At 44.4% G+C, this 26,457-nt stretch overlaps 1 protein-coding gene across 4 annotated transcripts in view; it reads right to left on the reverse strand.

Moving 5' to 3' along the window:
• SLC13A1 (solute carrier family 13 member 1) overlaps window positions 1-26,457 on the reverse strand; it is a 105,589-nt gene that overhangs the window by 32,268 nt on the left and 46,864 nt on the right. For all 4 annotated transcript variants that reach the window (XR_005983623.1, XM_041728254.1, XM_041728253.1 and 1 more), the window contains exons 7-12: window positions 24,867-25,018; window positions 12,867-12,986; window positions 8,369-8,467; window positions 7,938-8,039; window positions 4,530-4,636; window positions 1,954-2,063 (exon numbers count right to left, since the gene is read on the reverse strand). Coding sequence is in view for 3 of the 4 variants with exons in the window: in XM_041728254.1 (XP_041584188.1) it covers window positions 1,954-2,063; window positions 4,530-4,636; window positions 7,938-8,039; window positions 8,369-8,467; window positions 12,867-12,986; window positions 24,867-25,018 (690 nt within the window). In the remaining variant the exon portion in view is untranslated. The remainder of the gene's footprint in view (window positions 1-1,953; window positions 2,064-4,529; window positions 4,637-7,937; window positions 8,040-8,368; window positions 8,468-12,866; window positions 12,987-24,866; window positions 25,019-26,457) is intronic.

Here is a 26,457-nt window from a genome sequence, read left to right on the forward strand (position 1 = left end):
TCCTCAGACACAATTTTCAAGCCATATTAGCTATATATAGTTTTTAAAATATGCTTTTTCCTAATTTTCACATTTAGACATTGTTTACTAACTTTCTAACATGTTACATAAGGATTTAGTTTTCTTACATCATCAACCATATATATATTGTGTCCCCCTATTTCTTTTACTCTTGTATCCGCATTTTTATTAAGTCAATGTTTAAAGTTTGCCATTATGATTATATCAATATTGCTCGTACCTGAATCACTTAGTGTACTGTGAAGAATAAAGTTGCTACTTCTTTGTCCTATGATCTATCCAGTTTATATAAAGTACAAGTCTGGGGAGGCCTTTGTCACTTGAAAGTCATTGTAGGACTCCTAGAAGGAAAGTATCTTCTCAAAACGTCCATGAAAATTTTTTACTCCTTTGACTAATTAAAAACCTCTCATTTCTGGATTTTGAAGCCTTCTGTGAAACATTTAAAGCTCATGGCTGTTCCATTTCCTTATCTAGTCATCAAAGTAAAAATGTTGGTGAGAGAGATGTGTTGTATCCACCCTTTTAGCTTCTGGAGAGTTAAATTTTTATTCTTCTCAAGACAAATAACTATCAGCTATTTTCTTAACAGCCTATAGGGAGGGGTTTTTTTGTTTCTGACTTTATTGTCATTTTTTTTTATTTGGACACAGCTCTCAGCAATACGATTTAGTAATGGGTGAAAATCTTAGAAATTGTCTCAATTCTGAGTGCCACTTACAATGTTGTTTGATGTCTAGATTTGGCTTGCTTCATAGACCACTCAAGTTTAAATGATAGAAATATAAGACAAATACACTTTTCTACTATTTCAGCAAGACTGAGATCTGGCTTCTCAGAATCAATAACTTCCATTCTTTTGACAGATACTTTGAATTGTGAGGGAATCAGAATCAGCAATTGCAACCTTGACATGAATTTTATTCCTTATGTTGGTTTTATTTCTCTTTAAAATTGGACATAATATAATATTAGCCATGGTTATATAAAATTCTGACTTCATTCAATAAACATGTACAAAGCACCTTTAACATACTTAATATGTAATAAATAAATGATGTAATAAAGTACTATTATATTTCTCCTTCTCTTTCTCTGACAGCCTTAGGACTATGATGTATTGAAAAGAGGTCCGTGAGCTACTCAAATTCATCATGAAGTAAGATAAGGTTATAAACAGAATGTTTTACTAGGAGTCATTGTACATATGACTTTTATATTTTTTCTTTTTAGTCAAGTTTCTAATACTATTTCATGGATTAAGAATTCTAATCTTCAGGGTCCTGTGTTGGATAAGGGTCTGACTTTTGATTTTGGCCCAGGTCATGATTGCAGGGTGGTGAGATTGAGCCCCATATCAGGCTCTGTGCTCAGTGGGGAGTCTGCTTGAGAATCTCTCTCGCTCCCTCTCCTTCTGCCCCTCTTTACCCCCTTCCTGCAGAAGGGGGGTAAATTCTAATTTTCTCTGCTTTATCCCTTTCAACATACTGAGACATCATTTAAAAACGATGTTTAAGGGGATCCCTGGGTGGCACAGTGGTTTGGCGCCTGCCTTTGGCCCAGGGCGCGATCCTGGAGACCCGGGATCGAATCCCACATCGGGCTCCCGGTGCATGGAGCCTGCTTCTCTCTCTGCCTGTGTCTCTGCCTCTCTCTCTCTCTCTGTGACTATCATAAATAAATAAAAATTAAAAAAAAAAAAAAAAGCCTTCTATTCTTAAAAAAAAAAAAAAAAAAAACGATGTTTAATGCCTGCAGCCTGCCAAAATTATTAAACTCACTTCATCTGTGTGATATACTTACTGCATGGCTATTAAAATCTGCATCATTAAAATGATAGGATAAAGTTGAATATGCCAAAGCTTGAATGTCTCCTGTTTTTCTTTTAAAAAGTCTAGTTAATTGTTAAATATCTTAGTCACAGCATATTACCTCACAGCCATCTGCCAAGGCAAACCCTCCACCAACAAGAATGGCTATATCCCAGGGCATGAATGACTGGAATTCTTTCCAAGTAATCAGTGGAGAATAATCAAAAGCAACTGCAAAACACAAGCCCAATAGTTATACATTGCTTTATTATGACCATATTACATTTTTTTTTCTATTATCCTAAATCACCATCTCAGGAGAAGTTTTTAATATCCCTATCTTGAGGTGGAACACTGCATTACAAAAAAAGAAAAAAAATGCCATATCTTGGAAAAATCCTTTGGATCATATTACAGAGTAAACTTAGAAAGACTATATCATTGTCCTTTATAATGTCTCTCATTCATTCATTCCACTAACATCTTTGCCTACTATGAGCGACACAGTGCATTGGACTGTACTCTTCTTTGCTATACAAAATGTGTATAATATGCCATTGGTTCTAACATCATCAGTGTGACATTATACTTTTATTCATTAATATTTACTTGAATTTTACTGTTTTTTTTTTCTCCAAATCATGAGGAAGGTCATAATAGATTCATCAGGATTTCAGTTTAAAACAAAGCTCAGATTAAATAATTGAAGTATCATTTATAAGACTCTTAAAATTCTTATAAAGCAATTATCATGAAGATTTCTCTTGATATTTGGGTCATAATGGCCCATTTGATTTATTGAAAAAAAAGTCATCCATGAATATATTATTAACATTTAACATTTGTGTGTAACAAGCAGCCTTCTACATGGTAAGATTTTAGAGTTACTGATAAGATCCCTTCCTATTTCTTTCCCACAAACCTAAGCCAAACCTACCATCACTATTGATGGAAATTTTGTTATTTCTTACTTGAATTAAGGCATATTCCTGTTATTATGCAAACATCTCTGAAATGTACCTCTCATGTAAAATTTAACATATGATATCATTTTTAAACCTAGCGTGAGTGGGTTTTCAGGGAGAACAAGAGTTGAAGAATGAGAAGAGAGAGAATTGTGGATAGGGGTGTGGGGTCTAAGGGCAGGCTGTCCCAAGATGGGCCTCTTTGGCATGAACATTATTTTGAGTTAAAAGCAATCAACACCCAGCAGATTCAGAAAAAGCTCTTGGTCTCCCCCTCAACTACCCAACTACCCTCTTGTACCAAGAAGAGAGAGATTAATACAGATTCCTTTTTATCTAAGAACCTTATCTTCATAATTAGGCAGCCTTTGTTTTACAAATATCTCCTTTCACCTTCCTGCTCATGGTCTTTCTCCTCTTTGTATCCTCAGACCCCTACCCTTCTTCGCAGCCCATCAAAGTGTCATGTTGCCTCCTGTCTTTGGAACTTCCACGTCTATGTGGATTCCTTGCCTGCACACTATTAAATTTGATTTTCTACCATTAATCTGTCTCATGTCAACTTGATTCTTAGTCCAGCTACAAGAATCTTGAAGGGCAAAGAAAATTCTTTCTTCACAACAGAAGCAAGGCTCTTTCTCAGTGGGTGATTCAGATATGGGAGCCAGGAAAGTTAAGCCAAGCATTGGTTCTTCAACATTTGCCACCGACAGGCCTTAGGGCTTTGTGCAATGGTCAGTACTCAGGGTCTCATAGAAATCGTTACTCTGTACTTTAATATCTCCTTCTAACACGCTTTGAGATGTTCTAGTGTAAAGTAAAGAACAAAAGGCACTTATATCTATGCTGTGGTATTTACATATATCATGTCCTAGACATCTGACTCTAGTCATTTATCAGTTTGGACTCAGGGAGTCAGAAGGGCCCACCCAACTACATGAATCCCAGTTCCATCTAAGTAAAAAAAAAATGGAAAAAGAGAAATAAAAGAAAAGCCATCAAGAAAAAAGCCCACAACTATACTAGACTATTTTCAAACAATTTTAAGCTATTTGTCCCACAATAATAACATAGAAATCTGACTACCCAAAACATACTGTATTAGTACACAGCATAGATGCAGATGAATCCTATGTTTAAAAGGTGTGTGTGTGTGTCAGGCAAAGGAAGGGTAGGTTCACATAAACGTGGGTACTTCTTTATTCACGTACCACAAAGACAACGAATGATCCCACGGAATACCTCATCTTTCATTTGTGACACTAGGTTCCGGCTAAGTGTGGGCTGGATTTGCATTCCCTCCAGGATTACTGTGAGGCTGTAATAGTAGTTTCCCTTGAAACTCCTCATCTTTTTAGATCCTTAGCACTTATTACCAAGGGCTCCTCATGAAGTGTGCCTTCCAAGTTCTTGTTCCTATGTTTGCCAATAGTAAGATTAATTCTGATTATGGCAGGGGAAGTGGGTTTATTGTGGACCAAATAGTATCACTCGTAATGGAATCCTAACCATGGTACATAAGGAAATGTACTTCTCACTTCTGCCAAGAAAGATGATCCTTCTTGTAGGGGGAGAACATGTGCTGGCTGAATCAGGGTTGCGATGTGCACACAGGGCATGCCCAGACAGGGTGAGCACGTCCATTCTTTCTAAGTACTAACTGAAACCAATGGAATTTTGTAATTTTTTTCTCTTCTGTCAAATTCATTCAGAATTATAAATAATACTCAACCAATTTCTCCTGTAGGTGTAGTTTTAGTCAACCTCTTAGCTGGGATAATAAAAAATAGGATTCCTATAAGCAAGGCAACAGTTGAATCTGTAGCAAAACCAGGATACCTGAAAAAGGACAGATGGATACATTAAAAGATTGCATCAAGAATTTGCATGAACTGAACAACAATTGACTATGCTAATAAGCATACAAATAGTAGTGATGTTATAGGTTCTTCATTCTGGATAATCTGGTCTAACATCTATGAATTTCCAACCAAATATTAAAACTTAGTAAAGCCAAAAATCTCAGACCATGTTCCCATTGTTTCCATATGTTTCCAACATATAATGTTTCCTTATTTTCAAAACCATGAATACACATGCTGACATACAAGGGCGACATGGCAAATTCCTTTTAAGGTAAAGCTTAAGGATTTGATACACAAGTTTTTCTTTGAATTATTTCTTTTAATTATATTGGCAGAGAATTGAGGCCAAAACAATTGCTAGCCCAGGTTAAACCCTGTATGATTGTTGTATAACATCCTACTATTGCATTGTGGCAAGGAAAGGGTATTTCTGGAGTCCTCTAAAATTCTTCTGAAAAGAAATTGATCTGTTTTTCTAAGATGCAACATCTGCTACTGTGATTATAGGCCCTAGCCATATCATACAAATGAAATCAACCCATTTAATGCTTTGCACCCTATGAAACTCAATCAAGAATATTAATTATTAGAATGGTTTATGAGATGCTCATAAATGATCACTGTGCAAATTAAGAGTGATTCAGGAACAGATGGGGTCTTAGAATCACCAGGCCATTCCAGCAAATAAGACAGGCTCCCAGAAGCCTCAACAGTTAAGAAGCACCTGGAAACCAGATATGAATGAAACCGACGTAAGTAATTAGAATTCAGTTCTAAGACTCAGCAATATTAGCTAGTGAATATTTGCAGTCTGAGAAGAGCTATGCACACCCCGGAGATTATTTTGCTCTCCTGTGACTCAGCAACGTGTCCACAGTATAGATGCGTCTACATCTGTGGTTTACTTGAGCAGTCTAAACAATCAAGGAAATGGACTATTTTATTCAACCTGACAAAGGATAAAGGAGTCTGGTAAAGGAGTCTGTTTTCCTTAAATATAGATTTTATTTATTTATTTGCTGAATAAAAAGCTATCTTGGTGTAATTCATTCAACAAATGTAACCAATATTTATTATGTTGTTGTTCCTTATTTCTTTTATTTGAGCTGTAATTTTTTACGGTATTTTTGCCAAAGTAGGTCAGGCATCATGTAATCTGATTTTGTTTTATATGAAAAGACACATTGAATTCAGTCCAGGTTCAAACAGATGGAATGAAAACATTAGGTGGTAGCCATAAATCTTGATATATCATTCTAGCTTTGGAAATTCGAAATGCTTAAAATCTCTATAATGTACATTCTACAGATTATACTTTAAATAAAATCAAGCTATAAATACTGACGTAATTTTGTTCCAAAAGACTTTTAACACTATAATTATTTTATTGTTATTTTCATTTTATTTTTAGTTTATTAGGAACAAAGATTGTCTCACCATTACAAAATATTAGGCTTACACAAATTTTATTTGCTTTGGCAATTTATGAATCAAAGTTGATTAGATTTGTATCCTCAAATCCCCTTTTCTCTCAAACCTTTGTTCCTTTTCCTATTGTTCTCTCAGAATTCTAGGTAACCTCAGCACCTGCCCGTAGCAAATATACTCTGTTCTCCTGCTGCAAACAAAGTGTCTCCTGAATTACACTCTCCTTCAGGAAGGAATAGAAATTAGAAACTGATTATATTGAATTTTCTACTGGGATTTCTTCCTGGTTTTTATTAGCTACTGTCTGATTTCATTTGGTTTTTACACCCTGGTGTTTAGAGAAGACTCTCCCTTCCTAAGGTAATAGGACTAGGATTTTATTTTATTTTATTTTTAAAGATTTTATTTATTGATTCATGAGAGACACAGAGAGAGGCAGAGACGCAGGCAGAGGGAGAAGCCGCTCCCTGTGGGGAGCCCGACGCGGGACTCAATCCTGGGACCCCGGGGTCACGCCCTGGGCCGAGGGCAGATGCTCCACCGCCGAGCCCCCCAGGTGGCCCAGGAGTAAGATTTTAAAAGGATAATAATCACTTTATGTTGGTTTAGGACCTATTACAAGACCAAAAAGTAATACTCAACGCGTTAAGTGCCAATTTGCTATGAACAGCCTGCTTTGCACAACCGGATGCTGCCTCGTGTTTGGACTTTGCAAAGTGACAAGTCTTAGTTCGAAACACGAAGTTCACCGTCTGAAGCCGACCCCGTGGAACCCGCCCTCCCGCGGCACCGCTGCGCCCGGAGGGGACCTGCGCCCCTGTGGAGCTCCCAACAGCCGTGGCAGGGCCCACGCAGCCGAAGGCTCTGGCTCCGGGGTCGGGGAATTCTTTACCCCACGTGGGCCGGGTACTTCTAACCCCAACAATTTTGGTTTCTGTCCCCACAAACGTGGATTCCCGCTGTGGGGTGTGAGGCAGGAAGTCCCCACCAGGGATCTGCTCAATTTAAGAACCTGAGCACCTCGGTGAGAGATGGATTAACAGCACAAATCCCAAAAACCCAAGTATTTATATTGATATGTAGGCTGGTCCTTAATTTAGAAATCACAGTCTCGTCGTCCCCCTCACTTCATGTGACTCAGCATGACTGCTGGCCTGGGAGATGCGAGGAGGTAAAATTAACGTGACCCAGCTTCCAGCTCCCAACGTCAGTTTGTAGAATCGGTGCAATTACTTACTTGGAAATTCCCGGTCACAAAATAGGGGCAAGGATGGAGTCATAGGGAACTAGAGTGCAGGTGAGCACGATGAGAGGACAAGACGAGATACTGAACTGAATAATAAGCTGAAGAATCCCAGAATGTGAGCCTCTCTCGGGGGCCAGCGAGGACAGGGTGGCATTCATGTCACCTAAGAAACACGCGTCTCGCCCCCCCCATCGTGGAGCGACCATCGCCAGTGTCCCTTCCAGGCCCGAAATGTGGGGGACTCGCCCCAAGCGAGGAGCCCGGTGAGACCCAGAGGGGCCCCAGGGCTCTGTTCCCACCCGGGGCTCTGCTCCCACCCGGGGCTCTGCTCCCAACGGCACCCACAGGCCCGTTATGGCCTCACTCCTGGGGGACCAGCAGGGCCTGTTCGGAGGAGCCCAGCTGGGCATAGACCTCTCGTCTGCGGTCACCCCTATCGTTTCACTCCTTCCCACCTCTTGTCCCGAAAAGATTAGAACCGAGCCAATCGAGCCACTTCCCAGCAGAGAGAGGAGTCCCTCCGACCCTCCAGTTGTGGGGCCACCGAGGAGAGAAACGGGCAAGACGGAAGGGTCACGCCGGGGCACGGAACGATGCTTACTTGGAGAACAGCGCCGACCAGCCGGGCACAAACCCAGGATCCCGGCTGAACCAGAGCAGAGCCATCACGATGAAGAGGATCAGGGTCACGATCTCCTGGTACCTGCGGGAGGAGTCGGTGCCTAGTCGGCCCGGGCCAGGACGCCCGCAGGCACCCGGAGCCCGGCCGAGCCCACACCGTGGCCAGGTGACCGCGACCAGCAGCTGAGGGCGACCGTCGGGTGAGAGGGCCCTGGCTCCCTTCCACTCTGCCTGGGAAATGTTTGTATGTGCTTTGTCGTGTCGAGTCCTATCTACAAGGGTCAGCGGGCTCCAGGCCCCCGTTACGTGTTCCAACACGTTAAATCACGTTAAGGTGCACGTCACCTTAAACACGGGCCGCATAGGCCTCTGCGTGTGGAGGGTTTGCACGTGCGCCCACGCGTGTCTCACCTCATTGGCCCGAGTTTCTGGTATTCCTGTTTGATCACCTCGGCACAAGCTTTTTGTTGGGCTGTTTTGGTCTTGCCGCATTTGAACATCTCCTTGAAGCTGCAAACAACAATAATGGGGCCCGTTAAGCAGAGGATCCGCCCTAAAGAGGAGATTTGTGCCAAAGCTTCACAAATACCAACCTCCCGCCAGCCTCAGAGATCTGGGCGCAACGCTGATGCCCCCGGGTCCTTCTTTGAACGTCCTCTCCCCTTTTCCCGTCTTGCCTGGTTTGCTCCGTTTTCAAGGCCTAATATTTGTTCCGTATTTTACACATCCTGCCCCGATCGCCTCCTTCTCGAAGTGTTCACATCATTGGAATTTTGCCACGTGCTGCTCATCTCCGACCTAACGGGTTATTCCGTACCTGAGTGTTAGATTTTGATTTCTCTATTGTCTACCTTGAGTGTCACTGGCTGCACATGTGTAGGCCTTATCCCTGTAGGTGATGAAGGCTTGGAAGGCCGGGCAGCGCCTTTGGTGTTTGCCCCGGTGCAGGAACTCTCAGCGCTGGCACGCACGACAAATACTTGACTCGTCAACTCAGCAGAACCTTCCTCAAACTTATGGGACAGCTGGTTGTCAGACCCATCAGTTTGCACAAAATATACCAGACTCGAACCATTCTCTAGGGCAGAGAAGTCGTGTACGCTGATCGTCAGGCGAGTCGAAGCTAGGGCTCTTACGCTCAGGACGCACACCAACTCTATTACATTTTCTTTTCTTCAAGTTTCTTTCATCCTTTATGTCCTAATAGAATCCACTAGTTTCCCATCTTCTGCCAATGGTAACTGCCAGTCTCCGTTTTTTACTGACACTTTCCCTTGTGACTAATTTTGCTTTCCTGAAGTCTCAGATCTTCAAAACTTTTTTTTTTTTTTTTTTTTTTTTTTAGGTGAAGTACTGCTCTAGGCCTAGATTTAAAAAAAAAAAACTCCTCCAGTGGAACAAACAAATGAGCAAATGGTTAGATTCTTATGGCTTTTTTTTCCTTTCTTTTTTTGTTTTTTTTTTTAAGATTCTTATGTTCTATCTTTTGGAATGTCTATAAGTAGCTCAGTTAGATCACATTATGTGTGGGTAGGGAAGGTATTTCTGAGTGGAGGATTAAGGAATTGAAATCTGGATCTTGAAGAGATACCTGCATTCACGTGTTCACGGCAACATGACTCACGATAGCCAAGGTGTGGAAACAACTCAGATGTCCATCGACAAACAGGTCGATAGAGAAAAAGCGGTATAGAAAGAAAAGAAAAGGTGGTATAAACATACACTGGAATATTAGCCTTAAAGAAGCAGGAAATCCTGCCATTTGTGATAACGCAGATGGACTTGGAGGACCTTGCACTAAGTGAAATAAGCCAGACACAGAAAAACCGAATATTGTATGGTCTCCCCTATAGGTAGAGTCTAAAATAGTCAAACACCTGAAAGCAGAGAGTAAAACAGTTGTTTGTCAGGGAATGTAAGGAGACAGAAATGGTGAGGTGTCAGTCAAAGGGTGCAAAGTTTCAGTCACCAGAAATAAATAAGTCCTGGAGATCCACCGCACAAAGTAAGGCCGATAATTCATGACACTCTACTGTCACTTAAAAATTTACTGAGAGCTTAGCTCTTACATTAAGTGCTTTGACTATAAAAGGAGAAAAAGAAGAAAAAGAACCTCAAAAAGCAAAGGGGGCAACAGGAAACTTTGGGAGGTGATGGGAAAGTTTATGGGCTTCACATTGATGATGGTTCACGAGTGTCCACGTATCTCCAAAGACATCAAGTCGTATACGTTAATTATCTACGGCTTTTTGTATGCCAAGGGAGCCTCAGCAAAAGCAGTTTTAGAAAAAAGAATGAGTGCAGAAGCATGTTCTCCTATAAAATTGCTGGGCTAAAAATAAATAAATAAATAAATAGATAAATAAATAAATAAATAAATAAATAAATAAATAAAATTGCTGAGCTAAACATGGATATATATGAGGGAAAAAATAAGAAGTCTAAGATGGTGTGACCGTAACCATCACACACATTTTTATTTACTTATTTTTTCCGTAGCTCTGCTATTCAGATATGTTTAAACTCTTATTCCCTTTGAATGAACAGATTTTCCTCAATTCTTACATCCATCGTACGTATTGAAAATCATTCTCCTGGACACACTCCAACCACTGGTCAGAATTACATGGATGTTGTCATATATAAGATCGATGAGGTAATATTTAACTTTTATGATCTCAACTAAACTACTGACCAGTGCCAATCTTGAAATTTTACCCCTTGCCACAATTTAAATAAGAGTATTGTGAGAAACGGATCCACGGACCACTTTGAGATCCACCTAGAGGACAGAAAGTAGAATTTTAAAAATTCTCAGGGCGCCCGGGTGGCTCAGCGGTTAAGCGTCTGACTCTTGGTTTCGGCTCAGGCCATGATCTTGGGGTCGTGAGATTGAGCCCCTCGTTGGGTTCCGTGTAGGCTGTGGAGCCTGCTTAGGATTCTCTCTCCCTCACCCTCTGCCCCTCCTGACGCTCTCTCCCTCTCTCTCTAAAAAAAAAAAGAAAAAAAGAAAAGAAAAAGAAAAAAAAGGTGAGTCTCCTTAAAAAATGTTTTTCGCCCAGTGGACTGCATACGTACTTGGGCTTTTTGGTTGAAGATGATAAACAGTGAAGACAAATGAAGTTGGTGCCTTCGAGCGGCCGGTGACAGGGCGGCAAGCTCTTGCTTTGAGTAGGTTCAGGGCGCTGACGGACGAGCTGCTCCCGCCAGGTGTGCTGGGGCCACTTATAACGGGGCGTCAGCCGTGTCGCCCCCAGCCCCGAGCAGCCCCGTTGCCCGGGGAGGGGCTGATCATTTCTGGTTGTCGCTCTTAGGCCTCCGGAGGTGAAGACCCTGCCGCCCTGAGGCGGACACTGCAAACTTAGCAGAGGCAAAGCCGTGCGCGGCCTAAGGGACACGGCGGCAGCGGGGGCTGTCCCAAGGTGCCCGGGACCGTGGGTTAGGGCCTTGCCTAGCGCAGGCACCTCCCCGCATTCTCGACCTACACAACCCCCTTCAGTGCGCCTGCCCTCTATTTTCTTGGTTTTCCCTTCAAACACGGTGGGCCACTTCAACATAACGACCATGGTCGCGTACGTTTTTTATAAAGTCCTTGTACGTAGTGAAAGGGAAGGACAGCGCTGTGGGTCTGGGCCTGGGCGCTGTCCCACGGCTGGCACTGCCGCCCTTCGCCTCCTGCTTTGCCACCCGTGCGGTTGAAGCCACCCCAACGGCGTGCGTCTCCAGGAAGGGGCGTTAGGATGCAGCTGGCCTCCCCGGGCCCCTGCTGGGGTCCGTGACCTGCCACACATTTGCTTCAGCGGGAGACGGCCGCATGCTGGTCCCACAATCTGCACAGAGTGGGCTGTTTCGTTTTGTTTGTTTTATAGCCATCAGTACCGTCTTCCGACTACGAACAAAACTGTGGCCGTTCTGGAGAAGACCCGGGAAGGGGAAAGGAGGGGGAGGAGCACCTTCCTGGTGGGGCTCGGAGGGCGGCAGGGAGCACCACCTGGTCACTGCGCTTTGCTTTGCAGAGCGAGGCTGCGGAGCTGACCGCGGCCCCTGCCCGGCAGAGAGCGTGTGGTTTTGCTCACAGGTCCTTGAAATTATTTGAATACAAGACAGTAAAGATGAATTTGAATTATTTTGGTTTTTTTTTTTTTCAGGAAAAGATCCTCAGGGATTGATTTATAGTCATTTCCCTGGTCTTTCGGGGGTTTTGTTATATGTGCTCCAGGTATAGGCTGCATTCGGATCTGCCGTGGAGCCCTTCGGGATTTTAGACGCTGCCCGTCACTGAGGTCATTTCAGTAGCTCATTAGCTCCAGCCACAGCCGAGGTAATATTTGCAGATTCTCCTTGAACACAGAGATTTGACCTTTTTTCAGCTGGCACCCATGTGCATTAGAACCGCAGCGTGGGAAGCGGGCTTACTCATCTTCCAGTTAAATTCCATCGTTTTATGATGGAAACACTGAGACCGAGACAGATGGCTCGTCGCGAAGAGCCACAGCTCTGTCCCCGGTCTTCCGGCTCCTCGTCCCAGACACACAGGGCGCGCTCTCGGTCTCCCTGCGGCTCTTCAAGGACGTGCCAGTCTTGGCGGCGGCCACGGGCACTGGACGGCGCAGGCGATGCCCGCGTACACGAGGGGACAAACGTCTCGGAGCCCCCCCGGACGGGCTGGCCTGGCCCATCAGGAGGAGGCCTCAGGCCCGCCGGCGCTCGGTGAATCACTGCGTGGGACCGAAGGACGGCAGGACGGGCTGGATTCTACGGCCCCGTCCTCCGCCGACCTCGTGTGGGGACTTGCTAGGGGCCTTCAGCCGGGCCGGGGGCTCTGGGAGTCCGGGCACCGCGGGGCTCCGGCGGCTCTCGGGGAGCCCAGGCAGCCTCGTCCCGTCATCAGGATGGGGGCTCTACTTACTTGAACCCTAGGAAAAGCCACTGGAGCCAGATCCAGGACAAGAGCAGAATGATCACAGCAGCCGGGAAGGAAAGCAGAAACCAGGATCCGAAGTTAATGCAGCGGCAGTCAGGGTAGCGCCTGTGGAGACACGGAGGGTCACGGGGGTGCGCCCGGAACCCGGCCTGGGGCCTGGGGGGTCTGGGGGTCTGGGGGTCTGGGGGCCTGGGGGCCTGGGGGGTCTGGGGGCCTGGGGGGTCTGGGGGCCTGGGGGCCTGGGGGCCTGGGGGTCTGAGGGCCTGGGGGGTCTGGGGGCCTGGGGGCCTGGGGGGTCTGAGGGCCCGGGGGGCCTGGGGGCCTGGGGGGCCTGGGGGTCTGGGGGCCTGGGGGCCTGGGGGCCTGGGGCAGTGGCCCGCATCTCCCCGCGGCCCAGCCAGCAGGAGGACGTACAGCGGTCGGTCTGACTCTGCCTTTGGGTCCCGATTCCGTGAGTGCTCCCTTGTGGCTGCTCCCCTCCAAGGACGGTGGGAGCTGGGGCTCGGGGTCTCCTGTCGATCTGTGAGGCGGCGCGGCCGAGCCGGCTCAGGCCCGGCTGTCACCCAAGGCCAGGTGATGGGAGCGCGGCCTCCGGGGGCCTTGCCCTGGTCCCGGCCACCAGAACGGCCACCGGAACGAGCCCCAGGATCTGACCGGTGCTGCCACCACGGGGCGCACCTGCCCCGCCCTCCGGGTCGCCCGCCCTGAAGCAGCCGTCACCACCAGGCGGGCCGAGGCTAGCCCTGGGCTCGCTTGAACACTGAGACCAGTTAAAAACAATCCAAAGTTCTGTGGAGAGCGTGAGCTCGGCCGTCACTCCTCCTACTTGCAGGTGTTCAGGCCACAGTCACGAACAGTAACAGGACACTTGGGGGGCATCAGACACCAGCATAGTTTCTTTGGTAACCTCACACTTATTTTTGCGAAATGTAGTATAAATTCCAAGTAAAATCTCATATAGTTATCTATTTTGTGACAGAAGAGAGAAAAACAGGTAATTTGAGAGACAATTGTCCTTGATTTTGTTTCTTGACACAAGGACACAAAGAGTTGGAACTTTGGAAAGTATAGGAAATATTCAGAAGCAATAAAAACACCATTAACATACTTTTATTATTTTTGAAATTACAAAATATAGAGAACTTTCTAGGAATGATAGATTTTTAAATTGTTATTCTATTGAAATCACACCTTGTATTTTTCCATTTAAAAAATTCATGTAAATAAATGAAACGTTTCATACCACGTGCATCAGCAGAAGCCACATCTTTTTGTACTTTATGAATCGTTTCTTCTTCCATTTTAGGATGGTTGCTAAGTAATGCAAAGACTTTTTAAAAAAAACAACAATGGGTTTTTAAAACTCTAGGTTTGTAATGTTTTCTAAGATTTCTTTGAGGTTATAAGAAGTTGTCGTGGATTCTAGAGTTATCATTATCAAGTTGAGGGCGATTATTATCGACCACGAAGAGATCTAAAGCTTAATTTACGTATTATGCAATTAGAAGCGACAAATGAAAATAAATAAATAATAAATAAATAAATAAATAAATAAAAGAAGCGACAAATGATGAATAAGACATGCTAGAGAACACAGAAAATTGATGAATGGAAAAATGCTTTATCACGTCCACAAGACTGTATTGGGAATGCTCACTTAAAAAAAAAAATGTTTGTTGTCTTTAGTTGGAAAATGCAGTAAGGAGGAAATGCTTAAGCTTTTTTCCCATCAATTTATTAGACTTGGATTACAGGTCGATGACCTAGTTACTCTGTCCAGCCTAAAGGCATTGAGAGATGCTGCGGTTCGCCCGCCCAGCTGCAGCTGTCACCACTGCGGCTCATACCTTGAGATCAGGTTCTCTCCACCCAACCCTGTTTAACCGAATGGGGGTTTTATTTGGAATTTTTGCCTGGAGGGATAGTTCAGGTAGAAAAATGAAAGCCTGCAAAAGCAAAATTCTGTTTTGTGTTAGTTTCTTTCTTTAGTAAGGAAGTGAACACCGTGCAGGACAGTGGCCTCCATGATCACAACCTTTACGCTTCCATCTGCAGTGACTGTTTTGAACGATAATGGAACGAATAACTGTGAGGGATTGGTTTCACCGTTTCTTTTCCCACTTCCTCGTACCCTGTAAGAATCTGCCCAAAGTGAATACAGAATTCTTTCATCATGAATTATGTGAAGTACGATTAATTCTGATAGACTCTTTCGCCCAACAGCATATTTTGAGCGTCTACCATGTGGACACCTACCAGGCGCTCTTCCAGATAATGAGGAAATAGTGGTGAAGTCGATGGATGCAGTCCAGCCTCTCATAAAGTTTACATTTAAATGAGGAGCACAGGCAGTAAATAGATAAGCATAAAAAGAATCAGAAAATATACCAAAATAATATAATAGAAGGTTGCTAGGGGGAAGGAGAGATTTTACATAGTGTGGTTAAAGAGGGTAAGATTCGGAATGGGATCTAAATGGCAAGAAGGAGCCAGTCATGTAAGTAACTGGGAAACAGCATTCCAGGCGGAGGAAATAGCAAGTCCAAAGGCCCTAGGGTAGGAGTAAGAGGAGCATGTTTGAGGATCAGAAGGCCGTGAGGCTGTGAGGTGAGCTAACATCAGTGAAATTGAGTCTACGGAGTAGCCAGTAGGGATCAGACCATATAAAACCTTGTAGGCCGTCAGAAGAAATGTGAATTTTAGTATTAATGCAACTAGGCGTGATCGAAACAGGAAATACGTTAGTGACATTGATTTAGAGTCTGTAAATTTGTGATTTACTCAAAACATCCTGGCTGGATGATCCTCAGGATTGAAGGCCACGGAGTAGAAGCCACAGTGCGATAGGTGACCCCCTATCTGGCTCTGGTATAAATTTTTGTATAATCCTCCCTCCTTCTGTGCAGGCGGAGTCTGATTAGGTTCTTTCATGGGAAAGGTGAAGGGATTTTGTTGCGGAACCAAGGTCTCCACTGAGATAGACTCGGTTACTCAAAAGGGAGACTTGGACGGGTCTGACTTCATCAGGCGAGCGCTCAAAGGACAGCCTTTCCCGCTGGCCTAAGGAAGCGAGCTTTCCTGTTGTCAGCGGAGGGCTCAGGTGGCGAGGATCGAGGCACAGCCTCTGGAAGCAGGGAGTGACCCCAGGACACTGACTGTGGGCACCTCCGTAGTTGAGCCCCGGGGAACTGAATTCAGCCAGCGGGTGATCTGAGAACAGGGCCCTGGCTTCTGTGGGATTCGAGGCCCCAGCTGCCACCTCGATTTCCATCTAACGAGATCCTAAGCAGCAGACTCACGTAACCCGGGCCTAGAATTCCTGACCTGGGGAATTATGAAGTCATAAACTCATGCTTTTTTAAGCCACTAAGTTAATGGTAGTTTGTACAACAGTCACATAAAACAAATACGCAAGGAAATTCATTAGAGGACAAGGAAGCTTGGCAGAGGAGGAGGGTGCGATGGCGTAGGAAGTAGAGCAGATTTGGCCGGAGGCGGATTGGTGGCGGTGAAGGTGAAGAGAAGACCATTGGTTTCCAATATACTTGGGACAAAATGTGGAGAAGCGGGGAATAGGTGCCATTTATTGAAATGAAGTCTGAGGGAAGAACAGGTTGGCAGACGGGGAGGGAGCGGCTGGGCACACACCTGAGGTGGGAACGTCCGCAGGCTCCTAAGTGCTCACGTGGGTCTGGCCCCGAGGGCAGAGGGCAGGTTACATATAAGATGGGTAGGTAGCGACAGGTAGGTGACACCGCAAACCAGAGGAATGGGTGTGACGGTTTCAAGAGTAAATGGAGGCAGGAGGAAGGGGGCGCGCACCCCGGGCGTCCGGCCACAGGTCACACCGACGGTTAGGACGAGCCGGTGAGCCACGCACACTACGCTCTAACCGCGTCCAGCATCTTTCCACTTTCCGCAGGATGACACCATCTCCCGAGCTTCGGTGGGGACTCTTCAAGGTCGCAGACTGTGCAGAATTCTCGCCCCAGGGGAGCGCTTCAAGCGCAGCGTGTTTGCATCGAAGCCCACGTCCTCAACTCCAGCCCCGGTGAGAACACACGGTTCCGTGTGCTGCGGGACGTGCCCAGGCCGGCCCGGACCTGGTGTCCTCAGGACGCGGGAGAGCCCGTGGAGATGCTCTCCCCGCGACGAAGCCCAGCCCCGGCAGCTGGGGGAGGCCTTGCTGCCCTCCTCGGCCCACGGCCCGGCCCACGCGCCACGGCCTCCCGCGGGCAGCTGGGGAGGTTTGCGGCCTTGAGACCACGTTTGGCCTTTCGGGCGCCGAAGCCGCGGCCACGCTCATCGGAGCCCTTTTGATTCCGGGCTGCCCTGGTTACTCCTGAGCCCGAGCCACTCGTTCGGGTCCGTGCAGACGGTTCTCTGCGAATGTCAGCTCCTCCCGCTCACGAGCCAGCGTGTCTCCGGGCAAAGGCCTAGAGGGCAGCCGGCGGCTCGGTGCCGGGCGGGCTCCCGCGGGCCAGGCCCCTCGCCAAGGCCCACGCGCGTCCTCCAGGCTGTCCTCGCAGTCCTCTGACATTGCCCCGTTCGGCAGAAGGAGCGACGTTCACAGACGTCAAGCTCACATATGGCAGGACTGAAACCTGAGCCAGTCTGAGTCCAAACTCTGCAATGCCCAAATCTCCCCTGTGGTGTTTGCCAGAGAAATTATTTCTGAGAAGTAGAATTGCTCGTCCCTGCAGGGGAAAATCGGGGCGACCTCTGACGGCAGCTGCTGCTCGGTAAGCGCTTCGCCCTCCCCTCTGCAGGGCGCCACGAAGAAAGGGCGGGAAGGTGGGCTCTGAGTTGGCGCCCCTACGAACACATTTATTTTGCCATTTCTTAGTTTGTGAACCTAGAGTAGTCATAATTTAACACGTAATTAGTAACAGTGGTCGCGCTAATTATTGATAACAAAACTTCCTTCTGTGCTTCTGGTATACCCACAAGCTGACACCTCAAGCTGAATCATACTCTGACCATTAGCCAGCTAGGAGAGATTTCTCGGGATAATCTTCCATTTTAATCCGGTAGATTTGTTTTTTGAGTCTAATAGCTATTCTGTTTGTTAACTACTATCAATGCACCCGAACTACCTGCTATGAAAGCAGTCATTGTCTCTAATAATATTTTCCTCAATAGCATAATTTTAATATCAAAAGATCATTTCGTTGTTTAGGTGATTCCCAAGAACAGTAAACGCTTCATGTAGGTCTTGGACGGTCCATCTCAGACAGCGCTTAGTGGTCGCCCTTGGTGTGATGAAAGGATGAGACCGGTCCCTGCGCCCTCGACGAGATTTCAAATCATTAGGGGTGATGGCGTGAGCGTGGGTGAGACAGGTTTGTAGAAACGCGAACATCTTCATGGCAAGAGGAGCTGGGAAAGGTGGCAGAGCAGCACCTGAGCAGAGGCAGACGAAACAGCACTACACAGGCCGAGGAGGACGTTGGAGCGTCGGCCCACGCTCCGGGAGCCGGAGTGGGAGGAAAGGGCTTAGGGACAGCGTGGTGGAAGGCGGGGGCTGGGTGATGACTGGGGGCGTTATCGCTGGAGCAGGAGGGAGTGGGGCCAGGCAGAGGGCACCGAGCAAGCAGGATTTATCCACTGGAGGCGCCAATAAAAACCTAACAAAGCAGCAAGTCGTAACAGGAGGCGAGAGAACAAAAAATATTTCCAGAATGCTCTGTTCCAAGGATTAATTAAGGCCAACGATGAATTAATGTCAGGTAAGTCAGCGCTTAGGTACCTCTGGAGCTCGCTTCCAGGATTAAGAACGCGAGAAATGTCACCCTTAGAGTTGAGTTGGACACGTCGCTCCGTCTTGATAGTATCACCCTGAAAATCACCTCCCGAGCTGGCTATGGGCTCATGACGAGGGGATGGTTCAGTCTAACTCGGAGCTAACTGAGCTTTGCAACTACTTCACATAAGACGCGCGTGTTTGCAGGCTCACGTTTTATAGGAAGGAAATGCGACCCGTGAATGTGAACACGGATGTAGCCCTTGCTACTGGCAGCAAACTCACTTGTTTTTCTAGAACTTTACAGACTGGCACCTTCTCCATGGTCTGCGAGGCAGGCCGTGGGGTCGAGGGGGCCTGGGACTCGGCCGTCTGCCCTCAGCTGGCAGTCCCTTCGCTGACTAGGGGTCATTACAGAGTGTCCGAGCCATGGGGCCCCAGGCTCACTCAGTGGAGCGTCAGACTCTTGGTTTGGGCTCAGATCATGGCCTCAGGGGCTTGTGAGGTGGAGCCGAGTGGGGCCTGGCGCCCAGGGCAGACTCAGCCTCAGATTCTCTCCCCTGCCCACCCCCCCCCCACTATCTGCTCTCTCTCAAATTAATAAATAAATAAATACATCTTTAAAGTCTCTGTGCCTCAGTTTCCTCATCTGTGAAATGAGGGAATCGTATACGTAACCTGAAGTTTCTGTGTCTTCCCATTTTTCTACTTCCCCCCATTAGTCCTCAGGACGACACGTCCTTCTTTTCCAAGACTGACATTTCCACACTTGTTTCTATTATCTTTCTGCTTCTACCCGACACTTAGCCACTCATTTCCTTCTCTCTCTCTCTCTTTCTCAAAACGTCACGTATCTGTTTTACAGTTTCCTTCCTGAGCGTAACACAAAACTGACGTCCTCCTTGTCCGCGAGGGCTCTCCGCCTCTGGGCACACCACGCTCTGCTCTTTTCTTCTTTGCTTCCTCAGCGTCACAGGAAATCATTCCAATTAGCTGTTTCCCTCCCTACTGCTCACATCTTCCCTCTCCCAGGCCTGGCTCTGCCCCACCTCCCACGTCTTACGGGAGGGCGCCCATGAGAAAGGAGCCTTCCCTTAGCCATGGTCCCCCTTGACCCTTCTACCGCGCGGCTTGTTCCAACTCATCCTCCATTCTGAAAAAGGTCTCATTTAGCCCTCAGAACACCCCATGCCCGTGGTTCTCCACCCACTTTGATAAACTTTTCTCAACTTCTTTCTTGTCAATAGTTCCCAAGAATCTATTCATGTCTTGGTTCTTTCAACTTTCTTCTCTCTATGTGACCATTTCTACATTCAAGACGCTAATTTCTGGGTTTATATATACATAGCCCTCAAAGTTTTCCACTCCATTTGCAAATGCCTACTAAAAACCCCGTGCAACACAAAGATAAACTCAAAATGGATGAAAGATCTCGATGTGAGACAAGATTCCATCAAAATCCTAGAGGAGAACACAGGCCACACCCTTTTTGAACTCGGCCACAGTAACTTCTTGCAAGATACATCCACGAAGGCAAAAGAAACAAAAGCAAAAATGAACTATTGGGACTTCATCAAGATAAGAAGCTTTTGCACAGCAAAAGGAACAGTCCACAAAACTCAAAGACAACCTGCAGATGGGAGAAGCCATTTACAAATGACATATCAGATAAAGGGCTAGTATCGAAGATCTGTAAAGAACTTATTCAACTCAACAGCACAGAAACCAACAATCCAATCATGAAATGGGCAGAAGACATGAAGAGAAATCTCACAGAGGAAGACATGGACATGGCCAACAAGCACATGAGAAAATGCTCTGCATCACTTGCCATCAGGGAAATACAAATCAAAACCACAATGAGATCCCACCTCACACCAGTGAGAATGGGGAAAACTAACAAGGCAGGAAACCACACATGTTGGAGAGGATGCGGAGAAAAGGGAACCGTCCTGCACTGTTGGTGGGAATGTGAACTGGTGCAGCCACTCTGGAAAACTGCGTGGAGGTTCCTCAAAGAGTTAAAACTAGACCTGCCCTACGACCCAGCAATTGCACTGTTGGGGATTTACCCCAAATATTCAGATGCAATGAAACGCCGGGACACCTGCACCCCGATGTTTCTAGCAGCAATGTCCACAATAGCCAAACTGTGGAAGGAGCCTCGGTGTCCATGGACAGATGATGGATAGAGAAGCTGTGGTCTCTGTATACAATGGAATATTCCTCAGCCATTAGAAACGACAAACACCCACCATTTGCTTCAACATGGATGGACCTGGAGGGTATGATGCTGAGTGAAGTAAGTCAATCGGAGAAGGACAAACAGTATATGGTCTCATTCATTTGGGGAATATAAAAAAATAGTGCAAGGGAATAAAGGGGAAGGGAGAAAAAATGTGTGGGAAATATCAGAGAGGGAGACAGATCATGAGAGACTCTTAACTCTGGGAAACGAACTAGGGGGGTGGAAGGGGAGGTGGGCGGGGGGTGGGGGTGACTGGGTGGCAGGCACTGAGGGGGGCACTTGACGGGATGAGCACTGGGTGTTATTCTATACGTTGGCAAATTGAACACCAATAAAAAATAAATTTATAAAAAATTTAAAAAAAATAAAAAACCATGCATAGGCTCTGAGCAGCCATCCCGAGATATCTAAAATCAAATTTGTTAATTTCTTCAATGAACCTAAAAGTTCGTGGCATCACCATCTATCTAGCTGGATCGGCAAAAATCCCAGACTTGCCCTAACGCCTCATGGCCCTTAAATCCTCACACCTGATTACTCACCACCTTCTGCCTGTACATTATCTTGAGTCTAAATCCTATCACTTCATAACTAGTTTAGTTCTGCCCCTTGTCACTTGTCAGCACTTTGGTAGCAGACTCCTAAATGGTCTCCTATCCCCAGACTCTTGGAATGCCAATCAATCTGCACATTGTTATTTAAACAGTGCAAAAAAAGGTAAAGGAAAAAAAGAAAGAAAGAAAAGAAAATCCACAGGCTCTTTTACTGCCTTGAGGGAAAAAAAAAAAGAAATGATTACAAACTTTTTGTGCTTTCATTTTATGAATATTTGCATTCACTTTCTCCATAAATGTGGTGTTTACCTCTTAGGATTGAGCCATGTTGCACAAATCTCTAGTGTTTGAAGGGTGCTGCATACAGCTACAGTCCCCTTTTGGGGTGTATATTCAATTATGTTTCTAAAGAGGTGATTTTTTAGGGAGACAGACTTTGGGGTTTGAATGACCATAGTCCGAACTTCAGTCTGCTAGACGAACATCAACTTTCTCAAATCTCATAGTAATAACCAACATTTACTGAGCATATTCTCTGAGATAGGTACGATTTTAAAGTGCTATTTATTTTTTAATAAAAACTTTAAACAATTCTCTAAAAGAGAGTTATTAATATTCCATTTTTCTGGCAAGGTAAGAAGCTTAAAGAGAGTAAGTAGTGTAAGATCACCCAGCTTGGAAATGGAAGAGCTGGGATTTCAACAAAGGCAGTTAAGCCCAGAATCTGTGCTTTACTCACCTCCATATGCTGCCCTCACAGCAAGGGCATATAGAGTAAGTGTGTACTGCGGAGCAGGTGGAATCCAACACATACCACCTACCTACTGGCCTCCATGTGAAAAACCAAACGTTATTATGTTTTAAAATTTTTAATGGTTTTCACAGATGTACATTTTGTCTAGAACCCAGAGTGAATCTCAAAGCTTCCTGGCAAGTTTCATTTTTTTCATTCTCCAAAAGAATTCACAACAGTGCCTTGCTTGCACATCATCAGTCCTAGAACAAATGTTTATTCTGAGGAAGCTAAATTTTATTCAGTGCAAATAAAAATAAACCTTTACCCATTCACTCGGTCAATAAACATGATACATTTTATATCTGCAAGTGATAGGTGAATAGATGGATAAACAAAGGCTTTGAAATCCGTTCCCCTCTTCCCACTGATAGCACCAGTAAGATAGCACCTTTCCCTAGATGTCAAGTCACTGATTCTTAGGATTCATGCACCCATGGAGTTAGGCAAGATCCAAATGAAATTATACAAAATGACTCTCGATACTGCTTTAAAAAGGATGGCAAGCAGTGTCAAGAGGAAAAGGTGGCATTATTGCATAAGATTTGGAAACAAAGGGCAATTTCTTTCCAGGTCCAAACATCTTGACAAAGAATATAAATATTTTTTTCCTTGTATTTCTAAGTTCTTGGCACTTTTTCCAATGAAATTTAATGCATTTCATTCCACTGTTGCTTTGAGATGTGGTTGTATCTTGGGGCTAATGTTTAAGAAAAAGTGGGTTAAATATCTGGCTTGTTTAATAGGATCAATCATATTTCCTCATATAAGTTTGTTTTCCCCCTCTATTCTAGTATTTTCTATCAGGAAGGGATACTTTGAGTTTCTTTCTGTTTGTGTATAATTCTCTAATGTTAAAGCAAACTTTTGAAGAAAAAACTTCACTAAATTTCAAGTACATATTAAACATTTTCTAAATTAAAGAATATTTGGCCAAATTCCCATGAATAGGAGAATTGGAAGATTAGATAATTAGGGAAAATAGTTACTGAAACATTTTGCTTAAAGTGCTGCAATGCTCCCAATCTGTCATTGCAAATGGATTACTGCATCCAAAGAATCAAGGGAACAGATAAATAAAAGAAAGAAAATTTGGTTGATACATTGTGCAAGACTGCAGACAAAGGGCAAGTCAGCATGGATTACTGCAACAACATCGATCTCATGAGAATGGTGGAAACCATCAGTTCTCTAACACCAAGAGTAAAACAATAAAATTTTGGTCTACATTTTAGAAAAAGATTTTCAGAGAAGACCAAAATGTGGAATCTCTTTCTGGGGGAACTCATGGAAAAGGATGGAAGTCTAGTTTTCAGAAAGAGATCAAGTACATCTCCCTGTCTTGAATTAGGAGACACATTAGATAAATCCTCTCCGACACAGAGAGCTTCAGAAGTCTCCCACTTAATAAACCAGATGCCATTGTAAGGTTCCTATCGACGTTGGCCCCTGGAGCATGCGTGATGGACGTGCAATCGTGGAAACAATAAATACACATGGAGGTCTGTATTAGACGGTCTTCAGCTGCTATCCCACTGCTCTTTGCACACAGTTCTTGTTCTTTTTAGGACAATGGAGTGTGACTTTTTTTTTTTGTCTTAGGTTCCCGAGAAAAGCTATGCATGCACAACATTTTGCAAATAATTTTAGAAAGGTCATAAAATCTGTGAATCTGCTTTGAAGAATGTAGTCTTCCTGACTCTGAACCCTAGTCTTTTTGTGAAAAGACGTACATCCTGTTCCAGGGCATCCTTAATGTGGCCCACCTTGCTGGAACTCTGATCATCTGTCCTGTTAGTATTTGAAAACACACCGCGGGTGTAGAATTCAGTTTGAGTCCTCACGTGAAAGCATGGACTTTCAAACTATTGTATCAGTAATTCTTACAATAGCTCTCAGAAATAGCATCAAGTATTTTTACATGGTTTACTTCATTTAAGTCTCACAATAATCATCTGAATTGTGACTGTTTTAGATATGAAAAATTTAAGTCTTGGGAGAGTAATTCACTTTTTGTTGTTCAAATTCACAAAGTAAGTGGCTGAAAATTACAGATTTTTTAACCCAAGTTATCTGACTCTACCCACAGATTCCCCATGTTCTCCAATAGATGAACATCACGGTTGCAAACTTATATTTAGAGTCCCATGTCTGTCCTTAGAATACTTTATCACTGACATTTCTTGCAATTGCCCAATCCTTCAAATCTTTTTGAATTCTAGGCAAGACTTCTGTAATAAGCACCTTTGTGCGCAACTCTCATCTTTTATGTTTAAATGCTAGTTCCCGAACCCTACATAAATTTTCCTACCCAGATAATCCCTATTCACATTAGTTAACTATCATTCACAGTATTATTTGTAACAAGAAAAGTCTTCCCATTTGATTAGAATGGTCCACCAGACATAACTATCTATTGTGAGCTGATTTGGGGAATCTTAAGGCACCTGTTAATTCACTACACCCTCCATATTTAACTCTTAGTGGAAGGGAAGGTCTCTAGACCTATAGATGTCCTGATGAAAAAAAAAAAAGGTTAACTCAGTACAGCAATTTCCGTTCCTGATTCTCTGAATCAGTGAAGAATAAGCCTCATAAGTTATGTGCTGCCTATTTATTTAATCAACGATCCAATCATTTTACTTACGTATTGAAATGCTCAGAGAAGATCAAGTTGGTAGAAGTGCCTGTGATCGTTGTGAGTCCACCAATGGTAGAAGAGTAAGCGATACACAAGCACATAAGTTTACACATCATGTGGTCCTTCTTTGTTCGGTACTTGGTTCCTGTGTCTGAGTTCTGTTCAACAAGAAAAAAGTTTACACATCATGTGGTCCTTTGCTTAATATTTGGCTTCATGCCACCAACATTTCATCATTTTCAAGTCATCTTTACAAAAGAGAAAATGGCGGCCTTTGTTACCTTCTTCTCAATTAAACCACAGGCCCTACCTCACCTCCAATTTTCACAAACTATGCAAAAGAGTCGTCTACATTCACTGACTCTGTTCCTTTAACCACTCCAATCTGGCTTCCGTCCCTTCAGGACTACCCCAACCGCACTTGCTTTGATTATCAATGTACTACTAAACCCAACACATACTTCTCAGTCTCAGTCTTGTAGACCTCTTGACAGTACCCAGAAGAGTTAACCACTTCTTCCTGCTGTAAAACTCTTCTTGGGGCTTCTGTGATATCTCACTCTTCTGGTTTTTCTCCCACATCTCTGCTTGTTTCTCTATTTACCTTGCCAATTCATTTTCATTTATCCTTCCTGAAAACTGGAGTTTCATGAAACTCTGTCACGGCTACCTCTTTTTTCTGAAGTATTTACCCTTAGGAAATCTCATATATTTTCACTGATTTAATGCCTGTAGATACACCATACCATCAATTCTGGTCTTCAGCCCAGACTTCTCCTTTTAGACCTATATATCCAATTGACTATTTAACATAACTTGAATATCTTAAATAAAACTCCACTCCCAAAATGTTCAAGACCAAACCCACTATTTTCTTCCTCAAATGTAGTTCTTCTTTAGGATCACCTATATAAGCTAATAGCATCATCATCATTATAATTACAAACACAGTGTGCTCCGTATATAATAAACACTATTCTAAGTTCAAAGTAAATAAACAATTTAATCCATGTTATTCTTACAGTGGAATGAGGTTAGCGCTGTATTTATCACATTTTACACATGAAAACATGAGACAGAGTAAAGTTCAGGGGCTTGCCCAAGGTCACAGAGTCTGGAAATGGCAGACTTGGATTTTGAAACCATGTAGTCTTGCTTTAGAATTCATACCCTCAGCCACTATACTATATTGCTTGTCCTCCCTGAGAGCATTCTCTTCCTTCCCACCAAATTGGGTCAATTTTATCTATATAAATGTGTCTGGACTATTTCATGTTCATCTCCATCGCTATCACTTTGGAATAAATCAACATCACCTCTGATTTGGGTTACTGTAATAGCCTCCTTATATTTCTTCATGTATCAATTCTTGTCTATTTACGATCTGTCCTTATTTAAAAATATACAAATAGAAGAATCACCCTGTTTCATACAGAGAGGTATGCTGTCTGTGATATATACACTGAAGGATCTTTTTAAGAAATCATGGAAAGGAAGTATTTAGTACTCACTGAAAGCCATCATGGATGTGGGAATGACCTAGCATAGTAGGGTCAGGTGCATTGGATTATAATTTGCCTTTTATGTTCTAATTAAT

This window comes from Vulpes lagopus, chromosome 13, assembly GCF_018345385.1.
Source record: "Vulpes lagopus strain Blue_001 chromosome 13, ASM1834538v1, whole genome shotgun sequence".
Classification (NCBI taxonomy): Eukaryota; Metazoa; Chordata; class Mammalia; order Carnivora; family Canidae; genus Vulpes; species Vulpes lagopus.